Here is a 27,405-nt window from a genome sequence, read left to right on the forward strand (position 1 = left end):
TACTGATCAAATTACTTTTATTTAGATGACCTTCTCTCCACTACGCAGAAATGACCTTATATTCCTCATCCTTTCTGCTCCAACTCTTCCACACAAAACAACTGTGGACCAGTTTCACAGTTAAAAACAAGATCTAGTTGGTTACAGCATCTGGTTATCTGATCACATCTCAGCTAAACATAAATCAATAAGGCTTCGAAAACAACAAAGCCCTTTGCTTCATGTGCCAAGTTGCAACCATTTCAGTACATAGGAGGTTCAGAACCAATGTTAGCACTTAATGTCCCAATGAGTTACAGATCATTGTAAAAACTTATTCCAATTTAAAATTAGATACTGAATATTAATACATACCAAGAATGAACATCCTTGATACATGGAGGGGAAAACAAATTGCAGGCTTCTTTACTCCTAAATCACAATATTTTTAAACTTAGTTTCAAGTTATCAACCTAGCTGTTTGGCAAAATAGCATAGAAGATGGGATGTTTTTAGATGCAACTTCACAGCAACTGGCATCTCTCTGGTTTGCTAAACCCTTCAAAATATTTACTTTTTTTTAACCAGAGAAAAACTTTCCCAGAAATAGCCAATCAGTGAGGTCTGTGTTGTGCAACCATTTGAAAGATTAAAAAGCAGAAAAGGAACATACAGTGCAGTCACAATAAATAAAGAATATGAAGACTTTAGTAAGCATCTTTCCCTGAACTCCTTCCCCATTGATCAAACCTTTTAAGGAAATTATAGCAATCAGTTTGCATGCATCATTTTCTTTATAGTCTCTTGGCTATCTTATGAACATCCCCTCTTCCCATGCCCCATGTACAGTAGCTCGCATTTACAAAATCTAGCTTTCCAATCAGAGCGGTGGTGAATCTAGAGGTCTCCTCCAAGATTTTAGTAATGGTTGAGGTAAGGAAGAGGTAAGCCATCAACTGGTCTCAAAGTGCACCCTCAGAAGTGGGGAAGAAATACATTCTTAGTATTTTGATATCAATCTTAGCTAAAGGAGGGGAAGGTTTTTCATGGAAAGTGACGTTATCTTAGTGCGTTGAAAAAAAAAAAAAAAAAGCTGTAGAAGGTTTTTTCACACTGATTCAGTGAAGTCCTGGACAGATGAATGTTCCTTTGTAGTCTCATTAATTACTTGCCATCGGGTGGAATTCTTCCCAGGGGAGGCATATTTTTCTTCCACCGGCAGCTCCTCCCTTCAATGTCTCCAGGAGAAATGTGATAAAAAGACTGGCCTCTGTCACAACAGTACAATTTATAACATATAATTAAACCCAGTTGTGTGCACTCCAGCAGATGATCAGCTACGCAGAATCCCAGCCAGCCTGTTCTCCAGCCTCACCGGTGCCCTCAGTGTTCCCTTCACCCACGCGCTTAACGCCATGCACGGTTCAGCAGCTTCACCTGAGCAAGTCTCTTTGTAATCATAGTGGCAAAAACCAGTCCAAAAAGGACACTACTTATCAGCACATAGTCATAGTCATCTTTCAGAACATCAAACTGCTTGGATGGGTAGACTCTGGTTTGGAAGATGTCCAGGCCGTACGCAACAACCTAAAGAAGTGAGACCACCAGTTGTTACAGCAGCTTCAAGCAGAAATCCAGATACATTAATAATAGATAAGACTACGATTTTATCACGGAATCTGACTTCCAGAGACCTCCGTGACTTCAGCCCCGGCGGCTGGGAGCTGCAGGGTCCTGCCGCCTCCCACAGCAGCAGGGAGCTGTGAGGTACCCCTGCCGCCTGAGGCGGTGGACCCCCACAGCTCCCCAGATGCCGCAAAGGGGCAGCAGGGGTCCTCCGCAGCTCCACAGCTCCCCAGCTGCCGCAAAGGGGCAGCAGGGGTCCTCCGCAGCTCCACAGCCGCCGGGAGGGGCAGGCGGACTCTAGAGCTCTGAGCCCCTACGGGTAGTGGGGGCCCCCAGAGCTCCCAGCCACCCCGCAAGCTGCTCAGCCATTTCCTATTTTATCATGGATATTTTTAGTAAAAGTCAGGGACAGGTCACAGGCTTCCGTGAATTTATCTTTATTTCCCGTGACCTGTCCCTTACTTTTAATAAAAATATCCATGACAAAATCTTAGCCTTAATAATAGGCCCATCCCTATGGTTCTGATCAAGCAAAGCACAGTTCAGGAAATCATTAAGCAATGACTTATAACAAGGCTTGAAATTGCATACCTTCCCTGAAAGGGTGTGTGATGGCATACTATTGTATCCCGCATCATGCTTTACAAAAAAAACCCTAATCTAGACTCACCAAACATGTGGACTCTAAGCCAGAGGGGGCGGTGTAAATCCCTCTCATTCGGGATATGGTTTGATTGTAGTTGATGAACCTCTCAGCATGGATCTGGACATCTGGGGAATAGGGAATCAAATTTTCTTCCCTGAAAGACATTTGAGAGATATCAAAACCCAACCAAACACAGCATAATGGCTAAATCCCTAAGCAGCCTGTTATCTGGAACTCAAGTCTGGTGATACAACATTAGAATCTTTATACAGATAATTTAGTCATTCACCCATGGTGCTTGGTAAAGGCTATTAGGAAGAGGGAGACAAACTGGTAGCCCAGGACATGCTGTAATTAGGGTAGTGTCCACCTCCTTCTAAAGTCTATGACACCAACCAACCAGGTTCAAGGCCATAGGAATAAATCAGTTAAAGTATCACTCTAAAAAAAATAGATAATTACGTAGAATACTAGTCACTAGTATGATGTTAACAGGTGCTTTTTGATAGCCTTCTGGACTACTGTGTTCCAGACTAATTTATTCACACCTGGACTGGCAGTAAAGCAGTCCAATTGCCAATAAAGACAACAGCCTCTCTAAATTTAGAGTAAGAATAACTCTGAATCTGGCCAGAGAGAACTGATAAATTAATGTACTCCAAACTAAAGCATTAAAACACTCAACCTCCCCCTTCTGGCAGGTGCCTGGAAATGGGGATTACTGCCATGGCATTTTGCTTACCTGCTTTGTTCTGTAGGGATCTCTGGGCGTCGAGGATCCAGCAGAGCCTTTGGAAGGGAGAGAACTGAGCCAGAGGGAAGCCCAACTGCACATAAAAAAAAAACCAAAAAACTCTCTCTTAGCAGTGACCATTTATGTCTGCTCTCTGATGGCTAATCCAATGGTCCTCCTGATGCATGCCAGAGAGAGCTTGCCGAGTCCACTACTCGGTGATGAGGGAGGGTGTGTGGAAGCAAGCAGAGGGCTAGGCTGAATACTGCTGTTGCTCTAAAGGCAGCTCATGAGGGAAAGGCGAAGGCACAGCCCTCGCAGACAGCAGCAATGTCTGAATGGACACAGAAGAGTAGCATGCACCAGGGTTTAAGTCAAAGGAAGAAGGGCTGTAGCTGCAGTTTTTCTTCAAATCACAGGCTAGCTTTAAAAATATACTTTCCTCTAACGCAACCCCTGGGACCGTCATGGCCGATGATTGCCCTAGATACTGTAGTGACCTTATCTTGAATACAAAATTTGACACACATGTAATCCAATCCCTCCACCCTGCCCTAACCCAATTCTTACTGAGCAAGTGACGGCTGGTGATGCCACGTTCAGTGATAGTGGCCTCCATGGCACTGATGGCAGATGGGAAGATATAAGACTGCTGGAGGACCTGAGGCAACAGCGGGCGGTCAAGAGAACTGAAGGCTGTGGCATTATACTGCTCCGTCCCTTCGTACAGCTCCAGCACAGTGAACTCATTCCGGCGCGCCTTAGTATTCCAGTACTGGTACTGAGACAAGAGGGGAAGACACTGTTCAGGAGGGCAGAGCAGAATGCTCCAGCACAAGTCAGTTCACACAGAGGGTGGCTGGACAGTCACTGGCGGGGAGTCGGGGAGCATTCCCTGGGCAGCACAGGTATTTGGTAAAGGATTACAAGCAATAACTTTTCCTTACCACCACCCAGTTCTCTGAATGAACAATGTGGACAGGTCCCTTTGCTTTCTTCTGCACAGAAGAGTGGATGATCCGGCCTGTGACTCCATCAATCAGATAGATTCCAATGAAGGTGCGTTCATGGTGCGTATCCGTGCTCTCCGTTACCACTGCCAGCAGGTTAGGGTTCAAAGACTATAACAAGGACAGGGAAAGAGATGTGAGGAAACCTCTAGTTAATAACCATTGTGCCAGCGGCAATCAATGCAGATTTTCCCAGACCTATGTAGCCAAAGATGGTGGCAACAAGATGTCTGTTAGCAGCACAAATCATCAGGACAGATTTATAATCAGCCACAGCTGTCATGATACAGCCATAGTCTTTAATAGCTGCCTGAAAACTTTTAGAGAGGAAAATTTCCTCTGCCCAAATTCAGCTTCTCCTGTCTTCCAGTAAAGTTTAGAGACACTGGTGGGTATGCAGAAACCTGGCACCAATTGTCCCATCTTGGGACAGGACTCAGGACCAGCAGTCCTAGAAATGGGCTCTGAATTACAAAGCTGTGCTCCCCAATCAGGAGAGAAAAGAACAAAAGTTCTATCAGACACTTGTTTTAAAATCTTCCCCCAAGGCAAGTGCCTTGATATGCAATACTTGGCTTGCTATATCGCCCAACCAGACAGTCAGCCCCTCCAACCTGGGATGCAGTTCTGCAAGAATGCAGCAGCCAGCAACATCTTCCTGGAGACCATGCTCAGTGGTTCTGTAACTCACTTGTTCTCTGTTTACCTAGAGTCATTAATCTCCAATCCACTTCCAAACCAATCTCTCGGCTGGAAGCTCACAACACCGCTGCCCGGCTAGAATTGTTTGATGGAGGAGGATGACGACGTTGGGAAGCATGAGAGGGAGAACAGGACCATAGCAAATCCAGAGTTAGTTCCTTCTGACCTTCCTTTACCAGTCTGGTAAAAGGCCTGGACAAGTGCGGATGCATCCCAGAATGGACATTAAGTCTCGTTTTTCCCCACCCCTTCTCCCCCTTTCTCTCGACCTCAGCATTGGTCTAAAAAAAAAAAAAAAAAAAGGATCAGGAAAATAATAAATAGCAAATTAGACTTGCTACCTTTGTTGCTAATATATGGGCTGCTCCATAAAGAGAATTACCAGACAGCTCAAGACGACAGCATAGCTGGCAAAAACATCTTTCCAACCAGGTTAAGTGTTGCTTTTAAAACATGCTTAGTGTCTACAAGCCCAGGAGGTGGGTATCATGCTCCCTGATGCTTCCATGCCACATTCCATAGAAACCTTAGCATACAGCTCACAGCCACCAAAGCTCAGCTAACAATGTCTGCAGTACCTTATAGAGGACGCTGCGATCACCCATCACACGGCCTTGGGAGTGTACATGCTCATTTGATCTCTTCCCCTTCACAATCACTATTCGCTGCACTTCCGTTGGGATGGTCATCTGCCAGCTCTCCTCTGTTGTCAGATCCTACAGTGGAGACAAGATGCAAAATAAGGTTTCCTGAGCCTCTGAAAGACACCATCTCCATTTATAGGACATAGGGAGATTCCCCCCTAGAAGGAGAGTTCCTACAGTGAATCAGATCAGTGCTTCATCCCGTCTGGCATTCTGCCTCTGTTTTCAAAGAAGATACTGGAATGTGATCATGTAATTAAAGACTATCATAAGGGTGCTGAATTAAAGGCAGCCTTAATTCTGTCTTTCCCAACTTTTTAGCGCTTGATTTTGCAACCTTAATGTTCTTGCAGTGTCTTTTTTTTTTGTATGTAATGATATAAATAAAATTCTGTCTCATATAAATTATCCAGATACATGTTTAATCCTTTTTGGAATCCTCCTAAGCTCTTGGCTTCAATGATATCATGTGGCATGGAGTTCCATAGGTTAATTGTTGTCTCAAATACTAAATTCTATTTATCAGTTAAATGCAACAAATTTATAAACTTCATTAGATGTCCCCTCATTCTTGTATTAGAAAGGACAAATAGGAAGGTTCCCTATTTATCTTCTGTACACCCTTCATTCTTTTACGTGCTTTTGTTGTCCCCAATCCTTACAGCCTTTCCCCACCTCTAGTTATTTTTGTCACCCATCTCTCGGCCCTCTCTGTTTCTGCTAGATCTTTCTTTAGACTGGGTGATCAGAAGGGAACACAGCATTCCAGGTGAAGGCATATCAGTGATTTATTTGCATAACACGTTCTATCCCATTATTTGTTCATCCTAACGTTGTTTGCCTTTTTGTCCACCACTGTGCCTTGAACTATTCACAGTGGCAGCCAAATTCTTTTTCCTAGTGGCTACAGTTAATGTCGCCCCCAACACTGTGTACGAGCAGTTCAACTTATTACTTCCAATGTACTTTACTTGGCATTTGTGGACACTGAGTTTCACCTGCCATCATGCCACTGATTTGCTTAGCTTTGTCAGGTACCTCTGGTGTTATTCAGTCTTCTCTAGTCTCAACTAATGCTAACAGTTAAATGCCTCCTACACATTTTGAGACCTCACTGTTCGTTCCCTTTTATAGATCGCTAATTAATATATTAAACGCCACTGGTCTAGTACAGATCTGTGGGTGATCACAACCCTCCCACGTAAAACACACAGATGGAGTTGGAGCCATGTCATTTGCAGCTAGCAGAGAGTGCAATTTAGAGCAGCGGTTCTTAACCTTTTTCTTTCTGACACCCCCCTCAACATGCTATAAAAACTCCAGGGCCCAGCGTGGGGGGATGACTCAGGGCTCCAGGCCAGGGGTGGGACCCTTGGGCATATGTGTAGTTTGACATCTGGGGGCGGGGGGGGGGGGTCCAGGGAGGAAGCGCCACCTTTACCCCTGGACTCACCTCAGCAGGCCACTCACCTGTCTGGGGCGGTGTGCTGGTGGGGCTCTGCCAGCCCTGGAGCCAGGTCCCTGCCTGGGCAGTTCTGACTGGCTGCATGAGCAGTCAAAGGGACCTGGGAGCTGAGGAGCAGCCGCAACCCTGGGCACCAGCAGCAGACGGGGGAATGCCATGGCCACCCACTCCATGGCACCACCAATCAGAGGAGCAGCTGCCCCGCACTGCCTGGCTCCAGCTTCCTGCCTAGGATCTGGCCAGAGGGTGAGGGCTGAGGGGGCCTGAGGGAGAGGAGGAGGTATGGGGAGGTGGAACTGCCCCCATGACTGCCCCACTCTGGGTAAGGCACTGCAGTTTGGTGGGGGGGCAACACCCTCATGCCCCCTCAACTCTGCCTGTGGGCTCAGGGATTCTGCCCATGTCAGGGCTTCAGCCCTACTGCTCCTGCTTCGGAGGGGGAGGGTGGGGAGAAGCTCGGGGTTTCAGCTCCCCGCTGCTCTAACTTCAGGGTGGAGGAGGGGAGCTCAGGGTTTCAGCCATGCGGGGAGGCACCAAGGGCGGGGCTTTAGCCCCGCAGGGGGGTTAGGGGTGGGGAGCACCAGGGCTTCAGCCCCAGGCTGCTCCCGGCTTCAGCCCCGTGGGGGGGCCCCGGAGCTCAGGGTTTCAGCGGTGCCTGAAAGGGCTCATGGAGCCCCAGGGAGCCATGGACCCCCAGTTGAGACCCGCTGATTTAGAAGATCACCAGAACAGGTGTCAACCCTTTTTACTAGAGGAAGAGCACATGCTTTCTCTGCCCATTGTCTAGGGCAGCCAAACTAGTTCTCAGAATAGGCAACAGCCTTGGGGAGCTGGGTGGGAAAGATTACTTGAACTACTGTGCTCCCATCTCGCCTCAGCTCCGAAGTGCATCTTACCAGGGAAATTTGGGAGAACTGTTCCCTCTTGTGGAATCCCACCAAACTGCAGGATGGAGACAAGTCTGGATTCTTCAGTAAAAACTATTTACAACTGAGAGTTTACAAAGATTTCAGGAAGCTTTTGAGAAGTGTCAGAAGTCCATACCCAGCTCTACTTCTTATACATCAAACCAAAATCCCATACAATGACAGCAAAGATCCACCATACATCCACTCTGTGGGATGAACATGTCACTTCTTACATAGCACAGAGCATCTTCTGTACCTTTAGCAGCCGGAAACCAGAGAGTTTGCCCTGTTCAGCATCCACTATATAAAAAAAGATGGAGTGGACTATTTCCTCTAACTGGCGGAGGATGTTTTTAGTTGCTGGGAAAGCTGTAACCTGGGAAGATAAAGAAGAGTTTAAACAAAGACATTAGTTATCATCAATTTTTAGTCTCACATATATAAGTAAGCTAGTCTAGTTAAGCTTACTGGGCCCAATTTACCACAGATGTAAATTCCACTGATGTAAATGGCTTGAATTAAGGATGAATTTGGCTAAACAAGGGCAGAGGCACCCTGGGTAATAGGGAAGCTAACACTACCCTTCCCTGTTCAATAAATGGCTTATATTTTTGCCTGGCAAGAATATAAGCCATTTACCATCCACATAAAAAGGTCTGTAGGGAATCTGCATCCACATAAAGAGGTCTGTAGGGAATCTGCACTGGGGAGGAGGCTGTGGCCTGTGTTTGAAACACAGCTTTCTGGTCTGTAAGCCAGAGACTTGCTATATTTTACCTCTGCACCAGGAGGCCAAAAAGAGGGGTAGAATCATTTTAGTGCAGATTGAAAATTTAGAGTTTGTTTTAAAAACCATGGGGGTTTCAAATCCTAATGTGACTAAATAGATTCTCGTGACTCTCTCTTTCAATTGCAATGAAAGTCATCAGTTTTGGGATGTCGCTCTCCCCTGCAGTATTAAATGACCAAATAAAACAAATGGCACTATGCCACCTAATGCACAAGAGCCAGAAGAGTTACACTGTCTAGAGTCAAGTGTGAAGGCAACGACTGGTTTCATGGTACAAGCTGAATGAAATGGAAGAGGTAAACAAAGCGCAAGAACAACAAGGAGCAAGTTAGATTTTAAAGTTTCTATGTTACTCTAATGGGGTTATTAGTGACAAAGATAAAGATACGGCTTTAAATATGTGTTTTATCTTGATGAAGTCCCTTGAAGTCAGCCCACAAAGGGAATGAGACTATTAATTGACAACGTTCTTATTTCTTGCCTTGACAGGGGAGATATTTATCCTGCAGATGGAGATCGTTTTGCCCTAGGACCAAGATTACCTTGTATTCATCATCGATCAGAAGTAGCACTTTGGCATAATCTTGATCCATGATGGGCAGAAGCAAAGACTGAAGAATTGGACGCTTCAGAACAGGGGGAGCCACCTGACTCCACTTCCCAAAGATGGGGTTAAAGACATAGAGAGAGCTCATTTTGGTCTCCTGAAACAGACAACAGGATGGGAAACTAGTTAGGGCAAACACAGAGAAGGGTGGTTGTTCTTCTAGCTTATGAAGTTGCCTGCTGGCTTGGTTTATATTTGGATGTAACTCCCTACGCCTCCTTTCTCCCTTCACTGAGCTCCTTACCCTACAGATGAACATACTGTGCCCTCAAATCACCTCGTCTCTGCTGATCCCACAGCGTTCACGTATGATATATACAATTCGAACGAGACCCTACTGTGGCCTGCCCAGAATGTCACCGAAATAAGCAAGAGTGTTTCTATTTTCTGTGGAGTATATACTGTCGTGTGACCAGCAGAGGGAAAACCTTTCCTATTTAACTAGCATACACAGTTTGCTGACTTTCTGCTTCATGTAGTGGACAAAGCAATTGAGTGAAATTATTTATTTTTTTTGTCATCGTTTAAAGCGTTTACAAAACACAAATCTGATATTTTTAACACTGTGGATTTTTCACTATGGGGAGGTAAAATCCACCCGAGGAGGGGGGAGTGAGTGAGTGAATGAGTGGAGTGTGTGTGTAAAGGACTCACCTTGTCCTTAACAAGCAGCGTACATTGTGGGGGGTGGGGGAAGTGGGCCGTTGTTCTCTGGACCATCAGTTTAAAGGAGGAGCCTGGTCTCATATTCTGTAGGTATTGCTTCCACAGGATGGTGCCGGAGCTGCTTTCAATACCAAAGAGCTGAAGCAAAGAGACAAAAAGAAAAACCAACGTAAGTAACAGCGTGTCTTTCACATCTAGATGTTCCATTCTGCTTTGGGTTCCCTCCTCCACTACAAGACACTCTGCTGGTCTCCTGACACCTTTCCCACCACAAATCCCCCCTCACCATTGCCAGGATAGTATGCTCCATTTCCAGGAATGGCTTCCAGTCCCTGCCCTCCTCACCTTTCCTGCGGCAGTGACCATCACCATCATTTTCTGCAGGTTGAACTCATCTCTCGCCAAGTTGTCAATATTGATCTCATTCTTAATCTGGCTCCGCGGCTTCCTGGCATCATAGAACATCTTCCAGAGATGTGCAGTCCAGGCCTGCAGCAGGATGAGCTGGGAGGAGAGGCGCTTCAGAAACATCCCCAGCAAGCCGTCTGCAAACAAGTCAGTGACAACCGTTAGCACAACAAGCAATGGTCCACAGCAGGGGAAACATACACACAGCCCAGCAAATCAGACTAGTGCCTCAGTCTATAAAACTCATGTGCTGCCATACTCGTATATATTAATTAAGAAAATTCTGCCTCACCTTCCACGACACCTGGATCATATTATATCCCATTATCATCATAGAAGCTCCTTTGCCTACCAAGCCCCTAAATACAAACTGCCATATCCCACTTCAGCAGGCACTCCGCTCGCCTCAGATCAAGCTTTCCTGCAAGCCGCAACGCTACCGTGTGCAGAGTCTCTTCCCTATCACTCCCGCAAGTACCCCAACTAAAACTAACTAGCGTACTTCATCTTACGGCTCCTGCTTTCACTTCTCGCATAACAGGAGCCATCTTTATGGAGAAGCACCCAAATCTTGGCAATTGAAGTCTGAATTGGCTTCCAGTTAGGAGCCATGTCCTATGCTTAATCTATCTTTTCTCTGAGAAAGAAACCAAACAGGGAGGACAAAGATCCACCAGCAAAAAGAGGAAAGGAACTGCATGTGATTCTTTGGGTTACCTTGAATGGCTGGATCCGGATGGCAAGAAAGACAATAAAGGCAATTATATTTCAGTCTTCAGGGTAAGACAATACAGGATAATCAAACAGAAGCGTTTTGGTAAGAGTGGGCAAGCTGGTTGTTGTAATTTCCCTATCGCTCTATGTCTGCTAGACCCAGAGGGATATGGAAAATCTATTAGTAGAGCTTTTATGTGTGATCTCGTTTTAGAAGTTCAACTCTATCTGGCTTCAAGATTAAACAAGATTAAAGATTAAGTTTATGGAGGAGATGGTATGATGGGATAACATGATTTTGGCAATTAATTGATCTTTAAATATTCATGGTAAATAGGCCCAATGGCCTGTGATGGGATGTTAGATGGGGTGGGATCTGAGTTACTACAGAAAATTCTTTCCTGGGTATCTGGCTGGTGAATCTTGCCCATATGATCAGAGTTCAGCTGATCGCCGTATTTGGGGTCGGGAAGGAATTTTCCTCCAGGGCAGATTGGAAGAGGCCCTGGGGGTTTTTCGCCTTCCTCTGCAGCATGGGGCACAGGTCACTTGCTGGAGGATTCTCTGCACCTTGAAGTCTTTAAACCATGATTTAAGGACTTCAATAGCTCAAACATAGGTGAGAGGTTTACCGCAAGAGTGGGTGAGTGAGATTCTGTGGCCTGCATTGTGCAGGAGGTCACACCAGATGATCATAATGGTCCCTTCTGACCTTAATATCTATGAATCTATACATAGTGGGTCCTAAGTTCCCTGTAAGCTGCGTGGTCGCGCAGCAGCCCATGTAGCACCACGCAGACACTCAGGGAACCCGCCCAGCCAGGACCTGCCACAGCCAGGAGAGGGGTGCCCCTCCCCCAGCCCCAGCCCTGGACCTGCCACGGTCGGGGGAGGGGCGGCCTGAACCCAGCCCAGCTGCGGCAGGCGCTAATTGGTCCAAATCCTCACACCAACTCAGGCGCTGTTCGGCTTGTATTCTCATGCCTCATGGTGGAGAAGGCTCTGATTGGTTTAGAGCCATGAAGGAGCGCAGACTATCAGGCGCCTCCTGCTGGTCCGGCGGGCCCACTCCAGGACATAATGTGTGCTGGGACTTGTAGTCTGCGCTGGCCCCCACGCCCTGGCCCCGGAGAGAAGGCTTTTTGATGGGGTCTCGTTGGGCGATGAAAGGTCATTGCTAAGGTAGAGGTGCCAGTAGGTGGGCTGGCCTCCCCTCCCCCAACCTCCACACTGGTGCATGTAACAAAATTCATTCCACACACGTGTGGGAAAAATTAGAGGGAACACTGAGAGGGACCCTGGCTATTACCTGCTTTCTTTCCAAATTCCCCTTCCAACTCAGCCTGGGCACCCGTCAGAGGTAGATCCACCATCTCCAAGCTTACCACTTCCGCCAACGACTCCTCCCTGCTCCATAGAACTTTTCCTAGAGAGATACAAAGAAAAGGCAACATAGGTTGATTCAAAGAAAAGAGCAAGTGCATTTCCTGATCTGTGCTATATTCGTTCCTGAGAGCAATCAGGAGACAGGAAGATCTTACAAATCCAGTCCCCTGAAATGGATTGACAGCTATACCCCTAACACTTGGGACTGAAAGATCTTCTGTCTGGTCTTCACAGACGTAAACAGCTGCTTAATAAATCGCAAAATGCCACATTTCTGAAGCAATTTGGATATCGATATTTACTGTCTACTACAATAACGAACACACTGGTATTTAATCACTAACAACCCCCCCCCCTCACTTCATTACACTAGAGACACTGTTGAAAGTACACACCCATGACTTGAGCACTGAAGGGCTTGCAAAAGGGTTGGAGTAATCAAAAACAAAAGTTTTAAAAAAACCAAACCCATGAAGTTCAACCTCTAACATTCTTGCAAGGCCTCAAAGACCCAAGCAACAGAAATGGACTCTTAACTCCACCCTAAAGTTTAACACCATACTTTGTCTGAGGAATTTCCCTTCTTTTCAAAAAGGCATCGAGGAATAGCTGCTACAGGTCCCTGTTCTGCAATAAGTTCTGTGTGGGCAGAACCCTGAAACCCTGCAGAGCCTCACTAAAGCCAACAGGCTGTTGCTTCAACAAAGCACATTGCAGGATCAGATTCTCAGCTCTGGTAGTGAAGGAAAATTCAAGTTGTGGGGGTGAGGGATATTCCTAGTTTTCTCACTCCTCTATGGGATTTAGCTCAGGAAATAATCTGCTTGACTAGACATAATGGCCACTGAACTTGCACTATTGCAAGTGCCAAGAGAGGATACATTATAGGACAGGGGTAACCAGCCAATCTGGTTCCAACTGACCTGGCTGCTGGAGGAACATGAGCATGTGATCTTCTGTTTGCACCAGTGCTCGGTAACCCACAGAGTCATCTTTCTTCAAAAAGACCTGGATATAGAGCTGGAAAAGGGAGACAAGGAAAGAGGAGATGATCATGATTATAACCTCCTGTCCGAGACAAGCAAGATGCAATCCAAAGGGGAGAAGAGGAAAGGATTCAAGATCACTGTTACATTTAAGGTCCTAAAGCCGTGGTTCTCAACACGCAGGCCACTTGCGGCCCAATCAGCACACAGCTGCGGCTCATGTGACATCCTCAGAGCCATACAGGTAGTATATATATTGTGTGGATGTGGCCCACATAACACAGAGAGCTGCATAGGTGGCCCACAATGGTAAATAGGTTGAGCACCACTATTCTAAAGCAACAAATAGATGAGGTGCTACCTTCGGGTACACTTCTCACAAATCTAGAGGCAGACTAGAGTCTGGTTTCACACAGCAACTCTCATACTTCAAGTATTTTAAAGCACCGAGTTAGACATCAGCAGTGCCAAGACCACACTGGCAATTGCAGCAGCTATTTTGTGCTTGGCAATATTATTCTATGGTGTCAACCCTCCCCTGATATATGAGGTCCCGCCCAATCCACCTTTGCCCCGCCCTTACAACCAGGCTCTATAAACCCAGGGATAAGCAATGCCACCATATCTGGATCAAAAACATCATGGGTACATGGGTGGTCTTGCAGTCACTTCTCACTACCAGCAATCCCTTCTGATCACCCAAGGAGCTCTGACCGGCTCTGCCAGTCAGGAAAGGCGGTCATAATATGCAGCACTTTTCAGCTATAGATCTTATGTTTTACAAAGGTGGGTAAATTTCACTAACCCCCTTTTACAGCTGGGGAAACAGATGCAGAAAGATGAAATGACTTGGCCACGGTCAAACAACAGTTTGTGGTAGAGGCACGTAGGGGCCAGATCTCCTTGACTCCCAAACTAGTATCCTACCCAACGGATCATACTACCTTAAATCAGGGATTTGTCTGTTTGGCTGCAGCAAAAAGTTTGATAAGCCTCAAGATACAGACAAGTCTGATGTAAAGAGAAACTCCATGCACCCGTCTCTGACCACGTTCAACAACAGGACAGAGGCTCCTAACTTACCTGCTCAGGCCTGGCGCCACTCTGCTCTAAGCTGAAGGTAATCGTGGTATCCAGCAGTCTTTGCCCAGTTTCAACCAAATACAGATTAATATTGTAGGTGTTGTTGGAGCAGGCTAAGTATTCCTAGAGCATTATAAAAGACAAGCTGACTTAAACACATGTAATCTACTTACACTGCGCTTTTTATCACAAATGATTCCAAAGTGCTGTATACAATAAACTCTTTACAAGGATCAATTCACCCACACTGAAATGCAGGCATTTCTGGAGCACAACACAGCAGCTGCTTAACAGTACACAAACAGCACACCAGTTTGGGACAGAAAACAAATTCTAGGTGACATTTGCATCTGCACGTGCTTCCATTTGTTTTCCTGAGGAGTAACTATTGTAATTCTGAGCCCATTTGGACAGAACACAGCAGGGGTCTATGATGCCTTTCTTCTGAAGATCTCAAAGCACTTTACAAACAATTATTTGAGGGTCAGCACCCCTGCAGGGTAGATGGTATAGCACACATTAAACTGCAGGGTAAACTGAGGCACAGAGAGACTACACAGCTTTTACAAGATCACACAGCAAGTCAGTGGTAGATCTGGGAATAGAAATCAGGAGTCCTGGCTCCCAATGCCCCGCTTCAAATACCAGGCAGCGCTCTCTCCTAACTACACAGAGGCACTGTTTCTGAAATAAACTTTGATGTTCAAAAAGCATTTTCCATTTTGAGGTGGGGAAATGGGTGTCTACAAAGCAACAGATCTTTCATTTAATGCTGTGAGAGGGTAGCATGTTCATCTAGTTCCATACAGTTTCAGGAAATGAATAGTTTTAAGATGCTTTTGGATAAAGTTTCATGGAGCTGATGCAAAAATATGATTCTCCAGAGTAACAGTCTGTCCCCCTCCGCCATTCAGCCTTCCAAACCCAAGAGACAGGAACAGCCTGTTAATTGCAAAGACTGCCTACAATTCCTGACAAGCTCCTTTCCATACCTGTCTATGGGAATGTCCAAAAGTGCTGTCTGCCTGATCAGGAGTTCTAGATTTCTGCAAAGAACATAGGAACAGAAAGAGAACTGGTGAGCATGACAAAGGCATGGAAAACATAAGAACATTAAGTGTCTAACAGGAACAAGTTCTGCCTCCCTGCTCAGCAGCAGCAAACTTGGGCAAATGATAAGTGGTATTGAAAAATGAAGTGGTTAGCTGGGTACCTCCTCTCACAAGACTTTAGGTCACTGTTACAGTAGAACCTAAGAGTTACAAACACCTGGGGAATGGAGGTTGTACGTAACTCTGGACAAAAAGTTATGGTTGTTCTTTCTAAAGTTTACTGCTGAACATTGACTTAATACAACTTGGAAAAACTTTACTATGCAAAAGAAAAATGCTGCTTTTAACCATCTTAATTTAAATGAAACAAGCACACAGTTTCCTTATCTTCTCAATTTTTTAAAATTTCTCTTTGTTTTAGTAATTTACATTTAACATAATACTGTACTGTATTTGCTTTTTTGTTTGTTTGTTTCTGCTGCTGCCTGATTGCATACTTCTGGTTCCAAATGAGGTGTGTAGCTGACTGGTCAGTTCACAAGTCTAGTGTTTGTAACTCTGAAGTTCTACTGTATATGGAAAGGTTTCAGAGTAACAGCCGTGTTAGTCTGTATTCGTAAAAAGAAAAGGAGTACTTGTGGCACCTTAGAGACTAACCAGTTTATTTGAGCATGAGCTTTCGTGAGCTACAGCTCACTTCATCGGATGCATAGCATATCGTGGAAACTGCAGAAGACATTATATACACACAGAGACCATGAAACAAAACTTCCTCCCACCTCACTCCCCCGCTGGCAACAGCTTATCTAAAGTGATCCTCAAGTAGAGCCATTTCCAGCACAAATCCAGGTTTTCTCACCCTTCCCCCCGCCCCCCCCCACACACACATACGAACTCACTCTCCTGCTGGCAACAGCCCATCCCCCTTTGAAACCCCTCTTTATAATGCGCATGATAATCAAGGTGGGTCACCTGCAGCACTAATCCAGGTTTTCTCACACCCCCCCCACACCGCCCCCCCTTTTTTTTTTCCCCTCCAAAAACCACACACACAAACTCATTCTCCTGCTGGCAACAGCTCATCTTACAATGTGCACAGCAATAATCCAAGTTTAACCAGAACGTCTTGGGGGGGGGTTTTGCAGGAAAAAAACAAGGGGAGACAGGCTACCTTGCATAATGACTTAGCCACTCCCAGTCTCTATTCAAGCCCAAATTAATAGTATCCAATTTGCAAATGAATTCCAATTCAGCAGTTTCTTGCTGGAGTCTGGATTTGAAGTTTTTTTGCTTTAAGATAGCGACCCTCATGTCTGTGATTGCGTGACCAGAGAGATTGAAGTGTTCTCCGACTGGTTTATGAATGTTATAATTCTTGACATCTGATTTGTGTCCATTTATTCTTTTACGTAGAGACTGTCCAGTTTGACCAATGTACATGGCAGAGTTGTATATGTATATGGAAACTGTCAAGACAAACGGGGCCCAAAATGTAGGTTGTGTGAAAATACCTTACACAAAACCTAAGACCATTTAAAATATGTCAATTTTTTTCCCTCTCTATCCCAAAGGATTTTTTTAAAATTCCCCTGCAGCATTTGCAACACAAATTTTGCACCATGCTAAAGGGATGGGGGGTAGGGATGGAGGAGATGGTGAATACATGGAGGAAAGCTGTATTATGGAGCACTATCAGTTTCTTCAGAATAGAAGTTTTCTTATTTAATGTTTCTAGCCCTTTGGGTTGTGACGATAACCTTCCAAATGAGACCTGAAGTCGTGCTGGTTACCTGTATCTGCAGACAGGCAGCCTGCTCCACTAGCTCAGAGAGGCTGAAATGACCACATTCATTACAGCAGGGTATTAGCTCTGAAGCCAATAACCAATATTGTTTAATTCATGCTTTTGGCAGGAATATCCAGCTACCCTAAGGCTATGAGCAGAGTCTGAGGAGTGTTTTTTCCCCCCACTTTATCTCCTCCCCTAGAGCTCAACACAGGAGACCCTGAAAATGAAAGTGAACGGGAAATTGACTAAACAGAGTTGTAACTGACTAGGATCTTCCATTCCCCTCAGATTGAAAAATGAAGAATAAATAGCATCGGTTATAAAAAGAAAATGGATTTTGTTTTAATTCTTCCATTTTTAATAATCTCTGGTTTTAATGAAAAATGGGTGAGGGCATTTGGTTATTAAAACAGTGCAAAAGGTAGGATTTTGTTTTTTAAAATGATAGTGTCTAGTCACCCATCACCATATCAGCTAGTCAGCAGACTTTCCTTCCCAACACTAAGGTATTTATTTTGCTAAGGGCTTGTCTACACAGCGTCGTAAAGCGCATTAGAGGGATGTGATTTGCAGAGCACTCTAATGTGCTGTGTTCCAACTGCCCACGTAGACCCTGCTGGTACAAACTAAAAAATACTTAGTTTGCATTAACATAGTGACTATGTTAACACAAACTTACGTATTGTTTAGGTCATGCCAGCAGGGTCTACCCAGGGTAGCTAGAGTGTAGCACGTTGGAGCACTCTACCTCTAATGTGCTTTGTCGCATAGTGTAGACAATCCTTAAGAGTCATCTCGCTCTGTATATTCATTGCACCATGCTCCATCCTGAGTTTGCTCGGCACTCAGCAGCTCTCCAGAAGCTTGCATGTTGATAGTCACAACAGATGAAACCTTGGCCCCACTGAAGTCAACAGAAGTTTTACTATAGACTTCAATGGAGACTGAATCAGAATTACCAGCCTGGGCCTCTTGTGCCCTAAGGTGTTTAAGTCAAGGTGGTACATTCAGTCTGACAGTGGTAAAACACTGCTCTTTGGTGGCCCCTCAAAAGCTTTATAACAGTAAAAAAGCAATACAAAACTAACTAACTAAAAAAACCCCACAAATTTTTAGAACTAGAAGCAAATCTGAAATTTCCATTGTGCAACTAACTAACCACTTCATTCCTGCAGGTCAGGACAGCAGCCACAGTCTTCTCCCCAGTTGTTGCAAAGTTCACCAAAGCTGCCTGAAAAACAGAGGGGAAATCAGAACACATATGTGCAGAGGACTGAATTCTCATTTGGTTTAGAACAGTAGCCCTTTCTCCAGCCGATTTTCAACAGGTCAGTTCATTTTCAGCATACCAAGCAAATCTGACAGATTGAAGGACTCTAGTAAGTTTCGCTACAAGGCAGTGAAGCAACCTCTGGTACAACCACTGAAGAGAAGGTTCATGCTGGGAACCAGTAACCTTTAGCATTTTATCATTGACCAGTCAGAAGCCTGTCAAAATTCAGGCACTGCCACGGAGGCGTCTCACCTGCAGTCGTGATTTTCACACTCGAATGCTCGGCCTGAGTCTTCAGAGTTGAGGACTAACAGGGTTCCCACCCATAACAGTCATACCATTAAATATGAAAGATGAAACTCAGATGCACAAGAGATGGAAAGCTACCACCAAAGTCAAAGAAAGGAAGAAAAGAACCTAATCGGGAAAAGGTGGTCTTTTCCATCTCTACTTAATAGAAACCTATTAGATCACTGAGCCCATCCCCAGTTAACCATACTCTTGTAGACAATACTGCACTGAATCTGGAATGGTCATTTCATGTACTTCTGGTCCACTAGAACTACCACCAGCAGTATTAAATGTACTAGAACCACTGGTCATTTAGGTGCTTTCTAGCAGCAATCCACCTCTTTACTCAGCACAGACCCTGTATTAGTAAACTCACACCTTGGTGACAATTGTCAGAAACTGGATCCTCCTGAACTGATGTCAAATAGTTTAACTGCTACCGTACATAGGTTCAACCAATGCTATAGAAAGTATGATTGAAACTTGACCTTAGCAGCTTGTTCGTAATGCTTAGTGCATGCTTTATGAAGGTTCTGGTTTTACTGGTGGATGGAGCCAGCCAACGTCAATCCACTGAATTTCTGCTGTAGTTCATCTCTTCTATTCAGGGATCTGCAGCTGTGTTCATTTCGTTTACCTGCTGGAAGTCCCGGACGAGGCTTAGCAGCCCGTTTCTGTACTGCAGCAGTGTGAAGTGACTTGGAGCCAGCTGCAGGAAGAACTGAGCCCGTGAAGCACTGGCAGGATTGGGCTGAGTGGGCAAAATCCTGGGCTGGAAACTGTCAGCAAATTCTAGGTCAAGGGCCTGACAAGAGGAACAAGCAAACATAGCAAGATGGAAACTTATTACACAATTCGATCAAACACATCCCCTTCCTCACTAACAATACAACCTTTATGAAGGGTTAGTCCGTATCTGATTGAACGTGAAGCCATAGTGCAGAGGTCTGGGGTGACTATTAGGCTGCCAGCAATCCATGCAGGATGGACTACTTCCCACGATACGACAAAAAACAAGATTTAAAGAGCTGAAATCATCACCCCATAAAGCAACCATTACATGGAAGCAATGTGATCTCCCCTTCCCTCCTCCAAATTAGTCTGATGTGGATTATGCTTCCCCCACGCACAGCACTTAACTAGTGACCCCAATACCCCTCCCCTCCTCACTCCCCTGGGATTGGTTCAGCAAATCTCATATCCACTTACATGCAAGGCTATGTCAGGATTGCTCACCTGCAGTGAGATCTGCTTCATCTCTTGCTCAGTCTCCAGGGATAAAGCATAGAGCGATTGTGTGTCAGAGTCCGCACACACCAGCACTGCCTCGCCCACCACACAACAGGCACCACTTAGGCTCTTCATCCAGGGGGCTGACACTCTTAGCTGCAGGGCAATAAAGGGAGAGAGGCAGCAGTTGGAAAACCCCACAAAGAAATTCCAGAAAGAACCTTGATTGTGTCCATTTGCAAGGGGCCTGTATCTTGCCAGCCAGTGTGTGATATCAAAGGCTTAATGTTATATTTCACTTCTAAACTTAGTCACACTAACAAAGGCCTGTGTGAAAAGCAGGAGAATCCCATTTATCAGTAAACAGTGGATCTTCTCTATGGGATCCCCATAAAGCCAGGATTTTGTAACCCTGGGTAAACTGCCATCCATCTTGAGATTACCCAGGTTGATCTCAACTTTGCTATGTTCTGCAAGCCCTGTGTCTGGGAGATGCAGTTGTGAAGTCTCCTTCCAGGCCCATGAGACATCCCATGGAGACAGGATGACATTTTGACCTATGTGCCAGCAATGCAATTAACTTCCCTAGACATCACATTCAATTTACCCAGATGGGAGCTTTCGATAAATTGGATCCACACTAGAGCCAACCTGGTGACGAGCTGACACCATGCATCAATGTATCAGTTCTACCTGTTTTGTAATTTCGCCATCTTCTACGCTGAAGGTTACAATGTTCAAATGGCTTTGAGGAGCAACTCCAAGTGCACGTACCACCCCGGTTCCATACGAATACACCAGCTGGTACTGGGTAATCTCACTGAAAGAGGAGAAGCAGCAATGAATCACCTTCTCCAGTAGTTGCCCAGAGTACCTGTAAAGTCCCCTGCTCTAGGAGTCTATTCGATGTCATCACAGGTCTCACAAGGAAAGATCAGCTAAACTAGGTGCATTGGCCAACAGGAGAATTTTTGCCCATCAACACAAATAAATGTTTTAGGGACTCCTCCCCTTCAGCCATCACCTCCTGCAGTTAAACACATTGAAAACCCAAAGACAGTATTGATGAAGACGACTTATTGGGTCACTTTGTCCATCCTTCCCTTAGCCTTCTCAGGCCAGTGCAGGATAGTAGGTGTCTCAGGCAACAGGACTTCCTCCACTTCCCTTGGGAGGCTATTTCACAAGCTAAACAGATTCACCATTAGAACGTTTTTCCCCTATCAACTCCACCTCCTTCCTTCAGGTAACCTAGTTTCATCCTCCCTCTCCCACTGGCCTCAGTCACTGGAACATGGTCAGGTCTCATTTAGCGATCACTGCTTAGCCTAGTTGTAACTATTTAGTAGTTTTAATCTTCCTTCAGAAGTCAATCACATCAGCCCCTTTAAGAACATTCTTGTATATTACAAGGGGATCTCCCACCTGGGTGGGCCCCTGTTTTCTGACTGGAAGCTGCTACTGGCACAAACTGGTTTGTTCGGGGTAATATGCTTAGTTTATTCTTAGATTGCTTTTTCTCCATAAGAGATGTCATCTCCTGATCTATTTTGTCCCACTAATCTAAAAGTTTGTCTACACATGGACTCACTCAGGAATAGCTACTGCTCTTTAAATTCACACCCTATCTTAATCTGAATTGACTTTAAAGTGCAGACGAGCCCTAAGATACCATATGGTCACTTTATCGCAAGTCCATGTTAGTACCATACAGTGCATAAATCACAATGCTGTCAGTTGTCTATAATTTGCCTGCACTAAAGTCAGTAAATAGAAATGGATGTGCTCCTGTCTTTATGCACAGGAAGACCCTCTTCCCTCCCTCCCTCCCCGCAATTACCCAAATAGTGCTAATATTTTCTCTTCATACTGTACAGTGCAAGGTCCCCGCTCCCAAGGACTCTATATTCTCATATGTACAGGGAATGGATGCAATCCCCCCATGTGATACTAAGGAGAACATTTTCAGAAGCAAAAGGGAACAATGGGGTCCTCTCCCCCTTAAGACAAGTTTCTGAGTCAGTGATCTATCCTTGTTTTGGATCTGTACCTTTCTGGTAAATGCTCCACCCATTTCTGGTGGCCGTTGGAGAGGTAATGAAGAGAAAGGGCAGCCTTCTTCAGGACAGCCAAATATTTCACTGTGTCCTGGAACCCCACCAAACTAGCCATCTGGAAACTAAGCACAGGTCAGAGACAGAGGGTGAGACGATCATACTTAGAGACTTTACCCAGCTTGTGGAGTCATAGCAACACTAGAATTATAGACGACAGCCCTGCTCTCCTCCACCCTGGTAGAGGGCACAACACCCACATTTTTCTTAAAAATAGCTACTCTTACCTAGATATAGTTAATATTGTGCGACCAAACCACCATAATAGTTGGCATTGCAGAGAGGGCAAGGATGGGACTGAAGACCAACCATCCCATCAGGCCAAAGTGGCCACTCCAGGTCCAGAATGTTGCACATTGACAGGGGAAGCTTATGTATAATTAAAGGATTTCAATCGTCCTCCTTCAATAAATGTAGATGATGTACAATCCCCTCCGCCCCCACTTCAGCATTGCAAAATAGTCATGAAAATTTATCAGCCCAGATACACCACGTAACCCACTATTCACTCCAAGCAGGCGAGAATTTTACATGGTTACCACAGGATATAGCATTAGTCCTGCCTGTGATAAATGATTGCAAAATTCAGCACCTGGACAATATTCCCATAACGGTTACTTTATGACCCTCATAGCTAATTGACATTGTCCCTAAAACACAACTACACACAAGGAAGGCAAATTCCCCTCTCCAAAGGGTATAGAATGACAGTCCACTGAAGATTTCCCACCTGCCAGTGTCCAGTGATGTCTCCCAGTTCAGCCCTCCAATATTTGTCTCCCAGGAACGCAAAATGCGCCCACCATTAGACAGAGTGATGGCATCTGGCCGGAAGGAGAGAACAACAAATCAAATATTTTTACATTGGCTTCTTTATTCAATTCCCTGCTCATTCTCCGGTCTGTTTCATAGTCAGGAAGGTCATTTTATTTGTATAATGTGCAGAGGATTTCAGGTTCACTTATACTCTTAGCACTAGGAGTCCAGGATTTCTAATGTCATTCACAGTCACAAAAGTATTGTGTGTAGCCGTGATCCTGATAGCACCAAGTGGTAAATTAAACAGAGCAGATAAGCAGGAAATTATCCTCAAGTGTCTAAAAGAGGACAGGCCAAGGAGTAAACCACACAGTCTTTAACACTGCACCTGTATCCACTATAGGCTCACCATGACTATTAGCTCTAGCAAATTTAGCCCTCTGTCCACACTTGGCTGGAGGTCCGTAATGGGAATGAACACTCATCACACAGAGAAGGCTAAATGCTTTGCTTACCCTGTCCGTGGATCAGCATGGCATCTATTGCTCCTTCGGGGGTCCCCTTGTCCACGTGACGCCACACTGAAAGGAAGAAGGAGTCAAGTGGGAATGAGATTTTTTCCCCCCTGGGGTATTTCATGCTGAAGAAAGGTATCAACTGGCATTGTCACAGACTGACATCCTCTATCTAACCACAGGCCAAGTACAGTATAGATATTGCCAATGCAAGTTTCCTCAAAACGGCCCTTCCAATGTGCCTCAACTCTTATCCAGAAGGACCACCTCTGGGATGAGACAGGAATTCAGTCTTCATGCCCCATTCAGTTCTTGGTCCCACTGTACTGGTCAAGAACAGCTCTAGATGTAAGCTAGTACACAGACTAGTCATGCCAGCACCTAACAAGTTGATACTTGAAAGTCGGAAATGAAGCCACTAAGCCTGAAAAAAAATTAAGTAAAATGGATAAGTATATTTTTAAAAATTCCCCGTCTCCAGGGAAAATAATGTCTAGTTAACCACCCCACAACCCTGAAAATGGACTATGTGCTGAAAGTTAGCTTTGGTGCGAGCAGGAGTAACTTTTAATGTATGCCAGGGCTTAATTTTGGTCCCATGTGCATTAGTTCCCACACAAATAGCAAATTCCGAGTCATAAAACAACAGTTCACTCACAGATGTCTCCGCTCCTGGAATTCAAAGCAGCCATCACATTCTTCTCAGTAGCCACAATAAGCTTCTTGGAGCCCTGTGAAGCTTCCAAGGAAGAAAACTTGAGTTTTCCCACATACTGCTGCCTCCTAAGGAACAGAAAAATCAAAGAAGGTGTGAAAAAAGAACACTTTCCACTTAACCTACTGAAAAATAGGGAAAGGATGATTAAAATTAACGCAGGTAGCCAGAACACAAACTATATGGTGGCACTGGCTGCAACTATTAAGGACTGACAGAGGAAAACCACAACACTACTATAATCCTTCTTGCGGGGTTGGGAGGAAATCACTGTAAATGAAAAGAGAAATTGAGTCTGAATGAGCAAGAAAGGAATTTTGTGATATTTTGGAGCTCAGTGTCAAATCTGCTTCTAGGAAATTCACACAAAGAAAACAAAGTGTCTAAGACTCTGTTGCACTGCAGTATAACCAGTCTCATTCTTGCATCTTCACTAAATACTACCAAAGCAAACAATGTATTCTTATCCATGAAAAGAGCTGCCATGTGCTGCTTCTATTAAGATGGCCCCTTGCAAAAAGGAAGTCTCTGGTCTTCACAGCTCTTTTGGGGCTATATTAAATTCTTCCCTGAGCTCTCTGCATATTGGGTAGCATCAATGGATTTCTATCATCTGACCCAACAAACATGCAACTGAGAAGAGACATGTAATAAAAGTTTATTAATAATACCTAGCTCTTACACAGCACTTTGCATCAGTAGACCTCAAAGCCTGAAGGACATAAGCATCTTAGCCCCCACTTTACAGATGGGGAAACTGAGGCACGTGATAGATTACATAATTTACCCAAGGTCACTCAGCAGGCCAGTGACAGAGCCAGAATTAGAACCCAGGTCTCCTGAATCCCCATCCATTGCTTTACTCAGTATGTCACATCAGAATTGGATAACTTTGCTGGAGAATGTTTTTCCTGTTATGTTAAAGATTGTATTTTAGGACACCATGGATGTGAAATGAGCACTTTGAAAGAGACTGGAAATAAATGTCAGTCTCTGACAACCTGCAAGAACCCATCTTTACAATATCCAAAACAGCACTGGGTATTTATATGGATATCAAGAATATCCAGAGCCGTCATAATTAATAAAAACAAACATTAAGCATAGAAAAAAGTCCATACTGGGTCAGACCAAAGGTCCATCTAGTCCAGTATCCTATCTTCCGACAGTAGTCAATGCCAGGTGCCCCAGAGGGAATGAATGAAACAGGTAATCATCAAGTGATCAATCCCCTGTTGCCCATTCTGAGCTGCTGGCAAACAGAGGCTAAGGACACCATCCCTGTTTATCCTGGCTAATAGCCATTGATGGACCTATCCTCCATGAACTTATCTAGTTCTTTTTTTAACCCTGTTATAGTCTTGGCCTTCACAACATCCTCTGGCAAGGAGTTCCACAGGCTGACTGTGTGTTGTGTGAAAAAATACTTCCTTTTGTTTGTTTTAAACCTTCTATATATTAATTTCATTTGGTGACCTCTAGTTCTTGTGTTGTGAGGAGTAAATAACACTTCCTTATTTATTTTCTCCACACCTGTCATAATTTTATATCACATCCCCCCCATAGCTGTCTCTTTTCCAAGTTGAAAAGTTCCAGTCTTATTAATCTCTCCTCATACAGCAGCCGTTCCATACCCCAATCATTTTTGTTGCCCTTTTCTGAACCTTTTTCAATTCCAATATATCTTTTTTGAGATGGGGCGACCACATCCGCACGCAGTATTCAAGATGTACCATGGATTTATACAGAGGCAATATGATATTTTGGTCTTATTATCTACTCCTTTCTTAATGATTCCCAACATTGTTAGCTTTTTTTGACTGCCGCTGCACATTGAGTGGTTGTTTTCAGAGAACTATCCACAATGACTCCAAGATCTCTTTCTTGAGCGGTAACAGCTAATTTAGACCCCATCATTTTATATGTATAGTTGGGATTATGCTTTCCAAGGTGCATTACTTTGCATTTATCAACATTGAATTTCATCTGCTATTTTGTTGCCCGGTCACCCAGTTTTCAGAGAACCTTTTGTAGCTCTCCACAGTCTGTTTGGGATTTAAGTATCTTGAGTAGTTTTGTATCATTCTGGAAGGGATGTTAAGCCTCAAGGTTCATGTCTGCCTGCTGCACGGTTCTTACTCATTCCTACAAAACTGGCCACTGTCAGAGACAAGACTTTGAACTAGATGTGAGCCAATATGGCAATTCCTATGTCTTTAGGTTGAAAGCCACTGCTGTGCAAAGGTCATTTTCTTCCTCCCCAGTGAGATGGGAAGCAGAAATCGACATTCCTCAGCTATCCCTTTGAGAAAAGGGAGACAGGGAGCAGCTTCGTGAGGCAAAGGGCTCTAAATCCTAGACAGCAGGACAAATACCTGATCAGCTAATGCACCTTTCCAATGGCCAGTGCGGGCCTGTTCCCTAGAGACGTTTCTGAAGCTGGGGCTCTCACGCGGTCATGGCAAGGTTGGGGGACACGTTTTCCCCCAGAGATACCAGCACCCGTGACAGTGACAGGCAAGCCAGCTCGGGGCCAGGGCAGAGCTCAGCTGCCAGCAGGTTCCTCCTCATCTCGCAAAGCTCAGCTCAGCTGCAGCCGTTCTGCCCGCTTCACACCCAGTCTGGCAGCGCGGTCGGACTCGGGCTCCGATGGGGCAACGCTCAGGATTCGCTTCTTCCCCGGCTCACCCCAGGGATGGGCGGGAGATACCCGGACACAGCCCCTCTTGCCCGAGAGAACGGTGCGGGAGGGGAGATGCCCAGCCCCCCACCCCAAGGGACGGCGGGAGGGGGTGCCCAGCCCCCCACCCCAGGGGACGGCGGGAGGGGGTGCCCACCCCGGGGGACGGCGGGAGGGGGTGCCCACCCCAGGGGACGGCGGGAGGGTGCCCAGACCTCTCCGCAGGGGGCAGTGGGGAGGGTGCCCAGCCCCCCACCACCCCACCCCAGGGGACATGGGGGGGGGAATTAAATACCCGGATGTGGCCCTAGCACCCACCAGTCGAACTTGCCCACTTGATCCTCGTAGACCGCGGCCGCCAGCGGGGCCAGGAGCAGCAGCCACGGCCAGGCACCGGCCGCCATGGTCCGAGCCCGGAAGCTGCTCCGAGTCCGAGCCCAATCCCGACAGGCAGCGCGCCGGCTTCACCGAGAGGCCCCGCCAGGCGGGGCCTCGCCCACAGGGGCTGCCTTGTTTGGCGCCTTAGTGAGGAAAAACACCCGCACCGGGGCAGGGTCTGGTCTTGGTGTTGGCACTAATGGCGGCGTAGGAGGAAGCCTCCGCGGGGAAAGGGGCGCGCTGGGCCGGCTGTGGC

The 27,405-nt window shown here is 45.5% G+C and overlaps 1 protein-coding gene across 4 annotated transcripts; it reads right to left on the reverse strand.

Moving 5' to 3' along the window:
• EMC1 (ER membrane protein complex subunit 1) lies at positions 1–27,381 on the reverse strand. Of its 4 annotated transcripts, none has more exons than XM_043531901.1 (24): positions 27,090–27,243; positions 24,035–24,159; positions 23,377–23,442; positions 22,833–22,926; positions 22,039–22,167; positions 20,682–20,808; positions 19,995–20,144; positions 19,396–19,563; positions 18,354–18,425; positions 15,346–15,399; positions 14,354–14,476; positions 13,208–13,304; positions 12,208–12,324; positions 10,902–10,910; positions 10,122–10,321; positions 9,765–9,914; positions 9,046–9,207; positions 7,970–8,089; positions 5,275–5,412; positions 3,932–4,105; positions 3,555–3,765; positions 2,994–3,078; positions 2,276–2,405; positions 1–1,566 (listed from the first exon to the last, which is right to left on the reverse strand). In XM_043531901.1, exons 1-24 carry the CDS (start codon positions 27,173–27,175, stop codon positions 1,387–1,389), a joined length of 2,967 nt encoding a protein of 988 aa, XP_043387836.1. In that variant the 5' UTR covers positions 27,176–27,243; the 3' UTR covers positions 1–1,386. The 4 variants fall into 4 exon arrangements, with proteins under 4 accessions (XP_043387836.1, XP_043387834.1, XP_037736996.1 ...); XM_043531899.1 differs by having other exon boundaries at positions 19,968–20,144; XM_037881068.2 differs by lacking the exon at positions 10,902–10,910 and having other exon boundaries at positions 27,090–27,381.
• Positions 27,382–27,405: the final 24 nt, after the last annotated feature.

This window comes from Chelonia mydas, chromosome 18 (assembly GCF_015237465.2).
Source record: "Chelonia mydas isolate rCheMyd1 chromosome 18, rCheMyd1.pri.v2, whole genome shotgun sequence".
Taxonomy (NCBI): domain Eukaryota; kingdom Metazoa; phylum Chordata; order Testudines; family Cheloniidae; genus Chelonia; species Chelonia mydas.